The sequence below is a fragment of the Staurois parvus genome, unplaced genomic scaffold (assembly GCF_062004578.1).
Source record: "Staurois parvus isolate SC_StPar_1 unplaced genomic scaffold, SC_StPar_1.0 ptg000390l, whole genome shotgun sequence".
Lineage (NCBI taxonomy): Eukaryota > Metazoa > Chordata > Amphibia > Anura > Ranidae > Staurois > Staurois parvus.
Genome location: NW_028318186.1, coordinates 3,848,779 through 3,862,731, shown reverse-complemented (window position 1 = coordinate 3,862,731; position 13,953 = coordinate 3,848,779). Strand labels below are relative to the sequence as shown.

General features: G+C 39.2%; 1 protein-coding gene across 1 annotated transcript; it reads right to left on the bottom strand.

The window, feature by feature from the left end:
• Window positions 1-1,331: 1,331 nt before the first annotated feature.
• On the bottom strand, window positions 1,332-3,620 carry LOC149455548 (serine/threonine-protein kinase SBK1-like). Its single transcript, XM_089685968.1, has 3 exons — window positions 3,503-3,620; window positions 2,972-3,174; window positions 1,332-2,216 (listed from the first exon to the last, which is right to left on the bottom strand). Exons 1-3 carry the CDS (start codon window positions 3,618-3,620, stop codon window positions 1,332-1,334), a joined length of 1,206 nt encoding a protein of 401 aa, XP_089542094.1.
• Between the last annotated feature and the right edge of the window lie 10,333 nt (window positions 3,621-13,953).

Here is a 13,953-nt window from a genome sequence, read left to right as displayed (position 1 = left end):
TGTAGTATTCACTTCCCCCTGACAGCTACATAAAAGTTATAGGGAGGTGAGGGGAAGAGCAATGAAGCTGGGCCAGCACAGACAGTAAATAGGCCCTTCAGAACAGAAGGCGATGACCTTCAAAGTGGGAGGGGGCTGTGCTAGGGTATTGGCTCTGCAGTAATTTTATTTTCTAGCACATTGCCGATAGAAAGGAACATTACAGAAAGAGGGGAAAAAAAGTAGGCACTTCAAATAACTGTCAACAACTTGAAAATGGTAAAATCACTTATTTGAAATGTTGTTGTGTTTTTTTATAGAAAATAAATTGCTTGCAATGCTCCTTTCCACCACTAATATGCAATAAAATGAAACTACTGCAGAGCCGATTCCCTAACACAGCCCCTTTCCACTATGAATGTCATAGCCCTCTCCTCTTCTGGAAGGGCCTATTTACAGTCTGTGCTGGCCCGGCTTTTCTGCTTCTCCCTTCAGATCCCTACAGAACCTTTTTTAAACAGTCATAAGGGAGCAGAGGCATGAAGCAGAAAAGCTGGGCCAGCACACAGTAATGAGACACTACTAGAAGAGGACGAGCTGCCTTTTTTTTCCAGCACATGCAAAGGAATATTGAAAGTAAGCATTTCAAATTTCCTTTGTGCTGTAATGTAAGTTGGCGACAGGCTTTTTTCTTTAATATTAGATGCTATCTGGCAATAAAACTGCGAGGTTCTATCAGGTGCCTATTCAGAAGAGCGGGGAAAATGGGCCAAGTGAAGTGGAGATAAAATAGTTTCATGAGACATGAGGCTTTCAACAGACAAACATCTATTGCTTTCAAAGTTTTTTTTATTAGGTTTTATAAGAAGTTAAAAAGGCACGCAGAAAGTGAAATCATTTACTATGTAATAGCACAAACCCAATAATGGGGTTACAGAGCAATGGCATAAGCAGAAGGTAAGAGGGATCAATTGAAAAAAGGGTAAGGGGAGTTTAAAGGTCACAGAAAAGTAGGGATGTAACAAGGCAAGTATAAACTGGCAGGTTAAGAGGACGGCTTGCAACTGTAGTTCAGAATTAAGTGCTGCAATATGTCAGTATGTGCTGGTGCTTATGTAGATTCCTAGTGCTGAATGGAAAAAAGTCGTTCCTCCTTTGTGTGTTCCTCCTCTGTCATTTCCCCTTCTGTGTGTTCCTCCTCTGTCATTTCCCCCTCTGTGTGTTCCTCCTCTGTCATTTCCCCCTCTGCGTCTTCCTCCTCTGTCATTTCCCCTCTGTGTGTTCCTCCTCTGTCATTTCCCCCTCTGTGTGTTCCTCCTCTGTCATTTCCCCCTCTGCGTCTTCCTCCTCTGTCATTTCCCCTCTGTGTGTTCCTCCTCTATCATTTCCCCCTCTGCGTCTTCCTCCTCTGTCATTTCCCCCTCTGTGTCTTCCTCCTCTGTCATTTCCCCCTCTGCGTGTTCCTCCTCTGTCATTTCCCCCTCTGTGTGTTCCTCCTCTGTCATTTCCCCCTCTGTGTGTTCCTCATCTGTCATTTCCCCCTCTGCGTCTTCCTCCTCTGTCATTTCCCCTTCTGCGTCTTCCTCCTCTGTCATTTCCCCTTCTGTGTCTTCCTCCTCTGTCATTTCCCCCTCTGTGTCTTCCTCCTCTGTCATTTCCCACTCTGTGTCTTCCTCCTCTGTCATTTCCCCCTCTGAGAATTCTACAGTTGTCCACGTGTAACGAACACAGTTTGTGATGGAAAGAACAGAGGCTTGAGAGTCAGGGTCCTGAGAAAGGAGTTTTTTGAACATGTTCAGTGCCTCTTGTGTAAACATCTTCCAGTGAGCTGGTGGGGAAATTACTTTGGAACTCTTCTGCCAGGAGTTGAAGGCCTGGTACATGATATCCTCCTCCACAGCACTTTCCCAGGGATAGTTTCCTGTTAGAGCAACGTAGAGGAGAACTGCTAAAGCCCAGGAATCCACACGTGCAGTTAAAACTAAGTACTCGTCATCCTTCAAGGCACACAGCTCTGGAGTCAGATATGGGGTGGTATGGGACATTTTACTCACAAGGCTGCCAATAGCCTGAGAGAGACCAAAGTCACACAATTTGATATCGTGGCATTCCATGTCCATGAGCAAGACATTGTCTGCTCTAAGGTCTCTGTGCACCAATCTTCGGCTCTGCATAAAATCCAGAGCCCTGGCCAACTGTGTTCCACAGCGTTTTACCATTACTTCTGGAATTCCCACCTGAAAAATGAGACAGAGAAACTTTTATAAGACCTTTCAATATCACATGGAATACAGTAAACTTAGATAATGTTATTTGGCTTTATTTGTTTTCAAGGAATTTGCAATGCTGGCTTGCAGTTTTCGCCAGTCTGTTCGCCCAAAACTATGGTTTGTATATGGGTTGAATCACCAAAAACCAAAGACATTTTTGTGACATTTTTCCTTGTTCCTTTTGTATGGCTATCTCCTTTCATGCAATAAGTAATTAGGGAGAACAGGGTTGATGTATTTTGAAGTATGTGCAAGACATTAATATTCCTAGTGAAAAGAGCAGAGCTATAATGGAACGAAAATGGAAAGTTTTGTAGATTTTTATCTCAAATCTCCACTATGTGTACCTTTTTAGTTGCAATCAATTAACGTGAGCTGACTTCAAATGTCATTTATAGATCTAACAATTTAATTTGCATGATGAAGCTTTAATCTGCTTCCCTTGTTCTGGAGTGGGCCAGTTACTGATGCAGCACACTTTCACAGTAGCCTCATCAGGCCCATATCTTCTTAAAATCATATAGTTGTAAAGATGGGATATTATTGATTTCAAGATGTCTGTATTGAACAAAATGTGGAGTTGTTGGCAGTAGCAATCAATATTTTTTTCCAGAAATGAAAACTGTTTAGTTGATGTCAGTAACAGTTCTAATTTGTACTTTTGGTTTAGTGGGTCTCCTTTCTTAAAGTTAAAAGCAAGTTATTTAAAACAAACTGCTCACCTCGGACTCAATTAGATGTTGTAGGGTTCCAGCTGTAGCCAGTTCCTGGGTCAAGATATAGTACTTCATGGTTTCAATGAAGAGTGGGTAGGTTGTGATGATGCATGGATTGTTACACAGAGAGATGGACATGGAGAGCTCTTTCAGAAAGGCTCTCAAATTGGTGCTGTCCTTTCTCACCAACTTCATGGCCACTGGGTTACCTTAAAACAAACAAGACACATCAACAATTAGATCCTAAACAAGACTCGAAGGAACAGCACACAGATGCTTTTATTGTCCATGGCAAACACATCACCCTTCCAGTCTACCATACAGTGCTAGAAAAATGAAGGGGAGACTGTGAGGGCTAAAAAGTGAAACACACATTTTCTTCAGACACAAAGGATATAAAAAAAAATTTCTTAACAAATCTCTGTTCTACTTGGATCTCACAGGATCTGAAAGATCTGTCTTTGATTTCTTTAGGAATCAATTGTATTCATGTTTTCCAACCAACCCCGTATCACGGAAGATTACTGTTTTACATACCTGTGGCCTTTTCCTGAACATGTAGGACTTTGCCAAATGTTCCTTGGCCCAGCCTCTTGATGTACAGATAGTGGTCAGAGAGATCCTTAGCATACACAGTGGTGAATGATGGTTCCATTGTATGCTGCTGGAGTGCAGGGGTCTTCTACCTATTGAAATGAAATTGCACATTTTCAAAAGTCATTGAAAACAGAAAAAAAAACTTTGGAACTAGGTCATAAATGGCCTTCTATGAATTCTATTGAAGCAAGATCTGAGTGTTCAGCCTTGCATAAAAATAAGCAAACCATGGTGAAGAAACAGGGACACTGATAGAAGTTCTGATTATATGCAGATCTAAACATTTGGAGGATGACATATTGGTGGGGAGGGATTAATAAAGTGTCTGAGACATGTTCCCTCTTGACTAGTGCCATTATCCATAGCAAATCAGTTTTTATCTTTAATTACTTCACACAACTTAGAAATTGAAAATGTAAAAGCTGGTTGTTGGTTCTTCAGTTGAGCAAAAGCTGAGACAAACATGTCTGAGACCAACTTTGTCTCAGGTTTTTTTCTCAGCTGGGGTGCAGCCATTTGGTTTTTAAATTGTAATTTTCTAAGCTATGCTATGTGAAACAAATAAGATGGAAGTCGATTGCAAATGCATTCACTCAATGAAGTACTGGAGTTTACCCGCATTCTGTAATTTATTTTGTAAGGTTGACTGTTCACATCAACTGTGGTTTGAGGCAAGGAAATGCATTATTTATGTCCTCAATCTCCAGGTGCCCCTGTGCATGACATCTTTAAAGTAGGACTCCACCTTTGCTAAGAAATACTGTAAATCTTTCCTTTGTCAGTTACTTAGACTCCAAAAGATGTTAGATAACTTCATTCTGTCCTACCAGCTAACAAAGTTTGTTGAAATGTATACATGCTTTTCTGTAATTTTCTATGAGTGCTTAGTGAGAAGATCTTCATGTTCTAAACACACGATCAGTCCCAGCATTGCAGCAAGGGGAACAGCATTGAGCCAATTGCAGAAAAAAATACATTTCTGGGCATGTTCAGTACATTGACAGTGTCCAGATCAACTATGTACAAAGAAACCACGTTTGAATGTTTTGTTTAAAGCAAAAATCAAAGATGGCTACTGAGTAAAGTTAGAAAAATTGTTTTTTTTATTACTGTAAAGGTTTGTGTAAATGTTGTGACCTATCCAAACCAAACACCATGTAAATGGTTAAATAGGCCATTGAGACACCCATGTGAACTTTTTAACCTGCTAAATCCTTTATTATATTGTAGCATGAGTCTTGAAAATCCTATCAGACAACAAAACTCCATGACTTTGTCAGAATAATGGAAAAACTTGCTAATTGGTTGCTATGGGTAGCCCCAATTGAACTAATAGAAATAAATTTTGAGGAAGTCTTGGATTTCCAAGTTAAATAGTGTTAGGCTGAGAAGAGGGAAAGGCGCAGTCTTATAAAACATGGTCAGTTTGATGGAGCAAACCCTCTTTGACCCATGATGACAATCAAATGTCTAAATCATTTCACAAGCTTGAACCCGAAGCATTTTTGAAAGGGGGCTCGAGTAAGAAGACTTTAGAAGCTGCCACCATTTCCACTGCTGAAGAGGCTAATAAAGGCTGGTATTCCAAGACAGAACAAGTATGCAAATTAAGTTGAGCCTTGGCTTTGACTTTCTAATCTGCATGCTTGTTCAGGGGTTATTGGAAAAAAAAAGTACATTCTTAGGAAGGCAGCAATTGCAGCCTACATAATTCTAAGTACAGGTTTCAATAAAAAGCTATTTCAATTTCTTAATTAAAATAAACAATTAAAATTCAGATGCATGGGATTGTGGATCTTTATAAGTAATAATGATAAATCTATCTTTAGTTTAAAAATGGGAAGTAATCAGTTTTTATAGCAAATGTATATGCATTGTAAATACAGTTCTAATATTTTAAAGAAAAAAGTCTTTAACATTCAAAAAATGTTACAGTTGCCACAGAACAAGGGGTGAAGGTGAATCTTCCAGTATTGGCACAGCCAATACTAACAGCAGGGAAATCTTCTGCTGTCAGAATACAGTAGCTCTGCAGAAGGTGACTCTGTTTATGGGGGAATCCAAGTGATTTTTCTTTCCTTCAACACATGGTTGAAGAAAAGAAAATTGCATAATGTATGGGCAGCGTAAGAGGGCTATTCCCCTCATTTTTTGTAGATATTTGTTTAATCTCAGGGACAGGAATTGAAGGGAAATCTTCCCAACAGGGCAGACTGCAAAATACAAATCGACAAGTGGTTCTAATTTTTTCCTACTCTTCCCAATACAGAAAAAAAGTTTTGGTTGTTTATTCATAACATATACAAATATGGTGATGGCTCTTCTACAGACAGTAAAGGTCTTCATTTCTAAAGTCTGTTATGGTCCTTCCCTTGCCATCCTATCCTAATCCACAGCCCATCAAACTTAACATAAAGTGGAAAACTCAAATGACACAAACTTACCGAACAAAAATTGTCACCTTGTGATCAGTTGGATGGAGAATCTTGTCCTATTGGACAGAAAAGAACTTCACCTTGGTTAGTCTGTTGAAATCAGGATCCAAGCTACCTTCTCGCTCAGCTAAGTTTTTTTCAATGACTGAGGGTCCAGAAGAGCATCAGCCTTTTTATTAGGGATCAGAGTGGGTGGAGGTCACTCTTTGTCTAGAGATAATATTATGGATCCAGGACTCTTTTAAGATGCTAATGCAGGTATCACCTAGAACATAACCATTCTCTGAGCCTGTATTGTGATTGATTTAGATGTAAATAAGTCCAGGATCCATAACAAACTTGCCAGGCTAGGAAGAGACTGAGGTACCTATTATTTATGTATTGTTTTTTTACAAATCTGAATTCATAATGTAAATCTCCTAAAAATCTCTTTTTTAAATTTACCACCCATTTAATTTTTTTAAATTCCACTCTTGGCAGTACATCATAATCTTAATTATCAGAATCAGAATCTTGGCAGTACATTATAATATTATGTGTTTTTATATAACGTTTTATTTATCTATATATGCAACTGATATGCATTTGTAGTTGACGGTCAATAGTTCTTACTCAGAAGATAAGTAAATGTTTGAATGTTTGCTTTGTTTTAGAGTTGGTGCCTTTTAAAGTAGCTGTTGTGAATGGTTGTGGCCACAAATTAATGATAATGGCAAGTATCCATTGACATTATTTCAGGAAATTTCTGATGACCTAAATTAGTGGTTCTTAATATATTAAGATTAAAAATGCCAATGGATTGCCCAGTATATCTCCATACCCCCTCTGTCCCTCTTCAAGAGGTCAATTTTTACAGTATGTGTATGTATGAATGTGAATTGGGGACCATAGATTGTATGCTTCTTGAGGGCAGGGACTGATGTGAATGTGCAATATATACCTATATTTAAAGTGCTGAGTAAATAGAAGGTGCTATATCAGTACTTGTAATAAACAGGACAGCTGAAAAAAACATAAGGACTTCATAATATTTATTTAGTAACTTAAAATCACAAATGTTTTAGATCCAACCACTAAGATTTATACTGTTTTGTGCAAGCAGAACCTGAAATAGTTAATGAGAATGTTAATTCTGACCATGGCAACATTTACTGGGAATACTTTTACTTCCATGTTGAGGGATCTGATCACTGATTGGTTAGTAACCTCATATCTCAATCTTTTATACAATATTGATCATTTAAAAATTATTTTTAGATTAACCATTTAGAGATCTGGATCTGTACCCCATCTCATGCAGTTAGTTCCAAATCCCCAAGGTGCAGGGATGCCCCCCATTCAAGAACTCCTGCCTTAAGTGGCAATAGCAAGTACCACTAGCCTGAAGGAATGTTTCTAAGAGCAGACCTAATTTTATTTTCCTACCCACATTGGGAGAGTATGATAACCCTGGGATTCTTGATAACTTGGCACACATCTCCCTAAAAATAACTGGTGAAGGGATATGTGAACTGTTATGGAAAAATCAAGCATAGACATACATGGCAACCATCTCCTTTTTAAAATGATGGTTGGGGAGATGCCTGCCTGTCATAACGTTGTCTAATACCTGACAATGGCACAATCTGTTCTTCTGATTCCCCAATTTTCTACATGGAAAAATTAAGGATCTGCCCACCCACAGGGAGATTACTAGATATATTCAGAAATACACAAAAAAACCTTCTGTGGTCATAGGTATTGAAGTAGCTTAGAACACAAACTACGTGATTGTTTCAATCAATACTCAAAATCAGGACCACTACGTGCCAATACTGGACCACCTTTATATTATGCATAGATATAAGATTTTAATCAAGAAATGTGCAGTCAGATGTTCATTTATTTAAAACAGACAATAGATATCAGAGGGTGTTTATTGCAGTGCAACGCCCTCTGGTATTTAATGGCAATGCAAGATGTGTAAACCTGTCCATACACTAGAAGATGGTCAGATATACAGGAATTCTCAAATTGTCCCCATAGCTTTCTTGTTGCCAAGAACCTGCATGCTTCTCTATGCATGAATAGTGCCCACTGGTGTGTAGCCCTATGGATAAGCGTTTGAGGGGTGTTGTAGTACACTGCAGATATTGCCAGCACAGTCTTGTCAGTGAGAATTGTGTTCATCTGACATTTTATAATCTGATTGCTATACCTCTCCATTGGGTCTTGACCCACAATGTTTGTGGGTGCCACACAGAAAATGTCACTAGAGCTGATTGAGAACTACTTTTATAAAAAGTCTATGGGTATGTATAGATTAAAGGACAAGTTCACCTTTTTGGAAAAATAAATAATAAATGCACATTTTTTACAGGTAAAAAAGTGCAATTATTTTTTTGTTGCCGGAGCCTGTAAAGCATTGCACCAGGGATCAGAAGATTGCTTGTAACACGCTCCAAAGGTGAACTTATCCTTTAATAATTTAGTAAAACATTATTGATTTTGTTTGCAGATTATAAGTACTCTTTGTGATGCTTCTGCCCAGATTTTAATGGCTTGTAGACCAATTCCCCCTTTATTAGAAAAGAGATAAGTGGAGGATACAAATGTACAAAATCCAAACAATGATTGTTTTCCCCTTTCCCTATTTAATTTTATTTTATGAGGTGCTATAAGATTTGGTGTGTTTGGGAAGGGGGGGGGTGCACATTAACACATTTTAACTTGTGTTTAAGTTGCATTCACATAACCTCAAACTTGTCGGTGGATCTAAATGGTTTCCCTTTTTTACACAAATGATTCAAAGGTTAAGGCCAACATTAGACAATATTAGCTTTATATTGTCCTGGAATAGAATTGTTAGTGTTTAAATGTAAAATCCGTACGGTTTCTAACATACTTTTTCTTACATTCTTTGCAAAATTTTAAAATAAAATAAATGTTGGACTGTAGCAGATGTGTGAAAAGTGTCTCCTTGAAAGGGGATAATAGGAGGGTTTTCTGTATGGGTGAAACAAACAAATGTATTGTCATGGAAGCTGTGAAATTATAATGAGCAGGGGGCACCTGAGAATATCTAAACACAAGTGCCCATAGAGATGGTGGACACACCTATACCAGGTCTAGCTATTCAATAGTCAAAAGTTTGTAATGTAAACAAGAGTAGGAGAGCATTACCACATGCTGATTGCCCCCAGCTGTGTGCTTCTATCAGAAGATGGACAAGTGTCCATAGAGATGGTGGGCACACCTATGCCAGGCCTAGCTATTCAATAGTCAAAAGTTTAGTAGGAGAGCATTACCACATGCTGACTGCCCCCACATGTTGACTGCCCCCAGCTGTGCAATTCTATCAGGACCTGGACTTGACTGAGAAGATATTTGATTTCATTTATTTACTCACTAGATGTCTCCTGAATGACCATACTTCCCAGTAAATACAGGAAATTTGAAGCATTCGGCACCAGAGATTTTATGTCTAGGAGGTGCTGTGAGATCAGTTTTTCATTATAATTTCAGAAGGGGCAAACAAATATATTGTCATGGAAGCTGTGAAAGTATAATGAGCAGGGGGCACCTGAGAATGTCTAAACACAAGTGTCCATAGAGATGGTGGACATACCTATGCCAGGCCTAGCTATTCAATAGTCAAAAGTTTAGTAGGAGAGCATTACCACATGCTGACTGCCCCCACATGCTGACTGCCCCCAGCTGTGGAATTCTATCAGAACCTGGACTTGACTGAGAAGATATTTGAATTCATTTATTTACTCACTAGATGTCTCCTGAATGACCATACTTCCCAGTAAATACAGGAAATTTGAAGCATTCGGCACCAGAGATTTTATGTCTAGGAGGTGCTGTGAGATCAGTTTTTCATTATAGTTTCAGAGGGGCAAACAAATGTATGGTCATGGAAGCTGTGAAATTATAATGAGCAGGGGGCACCTGAGAATGTCTAAACACGAGTGTCCATAGAGATGGTGGACACACCTATGCCAGGCCTAGCTATTCAATAGTCAAAAGTTTAGTAGGAGAGCATTACCACATGCTGACTGCCCCCAGCTGTGCAATTCTATCAGGACCTGGACTTGACTGAGAAGATATTTGAATTAATTTATTTACTCACTAGATGTCTCCTGAATGACCATACTTCCCAGTAAATACAGGAAATGTGAAGCATTCGGCACCAGAGATTTTATGTCTAGGAGGTGCTCTGAGATCAGTTTTTCATTATACTTTCAGAGGGGCAAATAAATGTACTGTCATGGAAGCTGTGAAATTACAATGAGCAGGGGGCACCTGAGAATGTCTAAACACAAGTGTCCATAGAGATGGTGGACACACCTATGCCAGGTCTAGCTATTCAATAGTCAAAAGTTTGTAATGTAAACAATAGTAGGAGAGCATTACCTCATGCTGACTGCCCCCACATGCTGACTGCCCCCAGCTGTGCACTTCTATCAGAACCTGGACTTGACTGAGAAGATATTTGAATGAATTTATCTGCTCACTAGATGTCTCCTGAATGACCATACTTCCCAGTAAATACAGGACATTTGAGACATTTCGCACCAGCGATTTTATGTCTAGGAGGTGCTGTGAGATCACTTTTTCATTATAGTTTCAGAGGGGCACAAACATAGATAAATGGATATATATTCTAATTTAGGACCTGTATAAAATATATATCCAGTTATGAACAGTTTAGTACATTTCCATAACGAGCTTTTTATTTTCAGTTTACAAGGACTCTGCACATATAGCAGGTCACTAATTAGATCAGCAATTCAGTGTCCCTTTAGCTTGTCAATTGCCTGTAGGGATATTAGAAAAAAAATGGATATTCACTGTTTGCTTGCAGAAAAACATGATTAATTGAAAAGGGGGTATTGTGCTAGCACTGAAAAAGAAAACTCCTAAAATAGGGAGCATGAGACCATTCAACCCCATCAAAAGCCACCTTAGTTTTTTTTTCTAGCCATTGACTCCAATGCATTTTGCCATGATTTATTTACATAAATTACATTATTATTACTTATTTATAAAGCAATGAATGATTGATTCTCTAGATTTGACATTGACCACACTTGTGTAACATAACAATATGTCACTACATACACCCAGACAAGCCACATTTGTCATCATGGGCCCACTTCTGGATTTCCTTTCCTTTACCTGGAAATCCAAGTCTTGGTGATATCACTTTTCTAATCCATTTAAACCTAGCCCCAGCTGAAGTATTGCTTTTAGTTTTGGATAGTGTCAGATTTTTACATATGTTTTTGACTACTATTGGGCAGATTTTCCCCCACTTCCAGTCTCATGATGCCTTTACTAGAAGTGGGATAAGAAGGCAGAGACAGCAATATTGTGCTAGTTTCTAGCACTTCAGTCTGACAATGTGTTTCCTTTTGTTTTCTTATTGGAGAGCTTTCTTCACTTGACAGGAACTGATGGGAATTAATGTCTATGGGCACTTAAAGATGAATAATATAGTAAAATGTTAATGATTTTGTTTGCAGATTATAAGTATTTTTCATAGAAGTTCTACCCCTATTCATCTCTATCTAGATTTAAACGGCTGTTAAACAATTATTCCCCTGTATCAGTGAAGAGATAAATGGAGAATAGAAGTGTACCTTGGGTACCTATACTGTAAATATGACAAAGGCCAAGCATAGTAATGAACTTGTAAAAGACTTCATAACAAATATATTTAAAAAAAGTAATGTGTTTGAAATATTGAAACATTAGTTTTAACATGTTTAGGCTGCATTCAAATGAGCTGAAAATGTACCACTTTTGGCAGAGGGTTACTGATTTATAACTAAAATTGCAGGTCACTCTGTAAATACAATATTGGCTATAATTTGTGTGAAGAATTCTTTCTATGGAGTATGAAACATCAGGAACTGGTGCAATTTGTATAGCTTCTGTCAAATGATCACTAGACTTGATTCAACTATGTTACTTGAAAAAAAAAAATCTATAATGCTATGAATGATTCTATATCTCACTTTTCTGCTAAATAAGATTTTTGGTCAACCAATCATCGTTTTATGTCTCAACCAGATTTTCTGATTTTTCTGTAACAGTATTTAGGGGTCCACAAGCTGCCAAAGTCAAACAATCCCAGCTCAGGAACTTGTTGGGTTCTACACCTGACTGCCCTCTCCCCTTATCCATCCCAAGGGGTGTAAGGTTACTCACATTGTCCTTCCTGATGGCTTTATAGGTTGGTGGCAATTTTATTGCGCAGAGCAGGCAAGTATAGACATGTTTGGTATCTTAAAAACAAAAAATCCATTTACCACCACTTTAACAAAGCTTATCATAAATTTAGGTGAGCTCAAAAATCCCTTCAGATAATTAACCCACAGAACATGTAAATCTACATTTGTACAACAACAACAACACCCTGGGAAATGGCTGTTTGTTGTTATTTTGAGGGGACCGAAGATTTACACTGTTATACAAGCTGTACACTCACTACTTTACATTGTACAATTACCCGCAGAAACCTTCACAACTTTAAGCCTTCTCTTTTCTACCCTGCAACTGACTGCCTCTATGACAGAATCTCTCACCTGTCCTGCCCTGACCTGGCCACTGCTGTCTACAACAGTTTGCTTTCATCCACATTAGACTCACTTGCTCCTCTAACCACATGATGCATCAGGCCCCGACCATTACAACCTTGGCAGACTGACGACACCAGAAATCTTAAGAGACATAGTCATGCGCTGGAGCGAATGTGGCTAAAACCAAATCACACCAAGCTTTCACCCTATATAAATCTGCTTTGTTAACATACAATTCCTCCCTCCATGCTGCCAAACAAGCCTACTTTGTCACTCTCATCAATAGCTTGTCATCCAGTCCTTGTCGACTCTTCTCTACTTTTAACTCTCTACTTTCTCCACCTCCACCCAGTAACTCACTCACTGCTTACGAGATTGCCAATCATTTCAAAAACAAGATTGATACAATTTGTAGGGGCATCTCTACTGCACAGACAACCATCCCACTTGGCATACCTTATACTAAACCTCCATCAACACTTTCCTCTTTTGACCTTGCTACTACTGAAGAGGTCACTAAGGTTTTCTCATAAGCCCGTCTCACTACCTGCCCCCTGGATCCTGTCCCTTCACAACTACTACAGTCACCCTCTTCTTCTATCCTATGCTCCCTCACTCACATCTTCAATCTCTCCCTCTCTAACGGTGCCTTCCCCACCCCTCTAAAGCATGCACACATCACTCCCACACTTAAAAAGCCCTCCCTGGACCCCTCCAACCTGAACAACTTAAGACCCATCTCCCTGCTGCCATTTACCTCTAAACTCTTAGAACGCTTAGCCAACAATCGCCTGAGCTCCTACCTCACTGACAACAACCTTCTTGACCCTTTACAGTCTGGCTTTTGCTCACTACACTCCACTGAAACTACGCTACTAAAACTCACTAATGATCTACTAACTGCTAAAACCAATGGCCACTATTCTGTACTCTTATTACTTGACTTCTCTGTTTCTTTTGATACTGTTGACCATCCCCTCCTCCTAAAAAAAAAAAACTCCACTCTCTTTGCGAGACTCTGCTCTCTCCTGGTTCTCCTCCTACCTATCGCAGCGCTCCCTCAGGAGTTACCTATAACTCTGGCTCCTCCTTTCCACTCCTTCTTTCTGTAAGGGTCCCTCAAGGTTCTGTCCTTGGACCCCTTCTCTTCTCCATCTACACCTCCTCCCTTGGTCACTTGATAAACTCCCATGGCTTTAAGTATCATCTCTATGCTGATGACACACAAATCTATCTTTCTACCCCTCACCTCACCCCTTCAGTCTCCTCCTCACATTACTAACCTACTAAGTGACATATCAGCATGGATGTCACTCCACTTCCTCAAACTCAGTCTTTCCAAAACTGAGCTCTTAGTATTCCCTCCAGTCCATGCCCCCTCCCCTGA

What these genes read in the sequence shown, in the direction of transcription:
- LOC149455548 (XM_089685968.1), bottom strand. Translation starts at nt 3,620, where the DNA reads ATGGAACCATCATTCACCACTGTGTATGCTAAGGATCTCTCTGACCAC. An exon ending in TGTTCAGGAAAAGGCCACAG is followed by an intron (nt 3,175 to 3,502) that starts GTATGTAAAACA and finishes GTTTGTTTTAAG; the next exon opens with GTAACCCAGTGGCCATGAAG. An exon ending in AACATCTAATTGAGTCCGAG is followed by an intron (nt 2,217 to 2,971) that starts GTGAGCAGTTTG and finishes CTCATTTTTCAG; the next exon opens with GTGGGAATTCCAGAAGTAAT.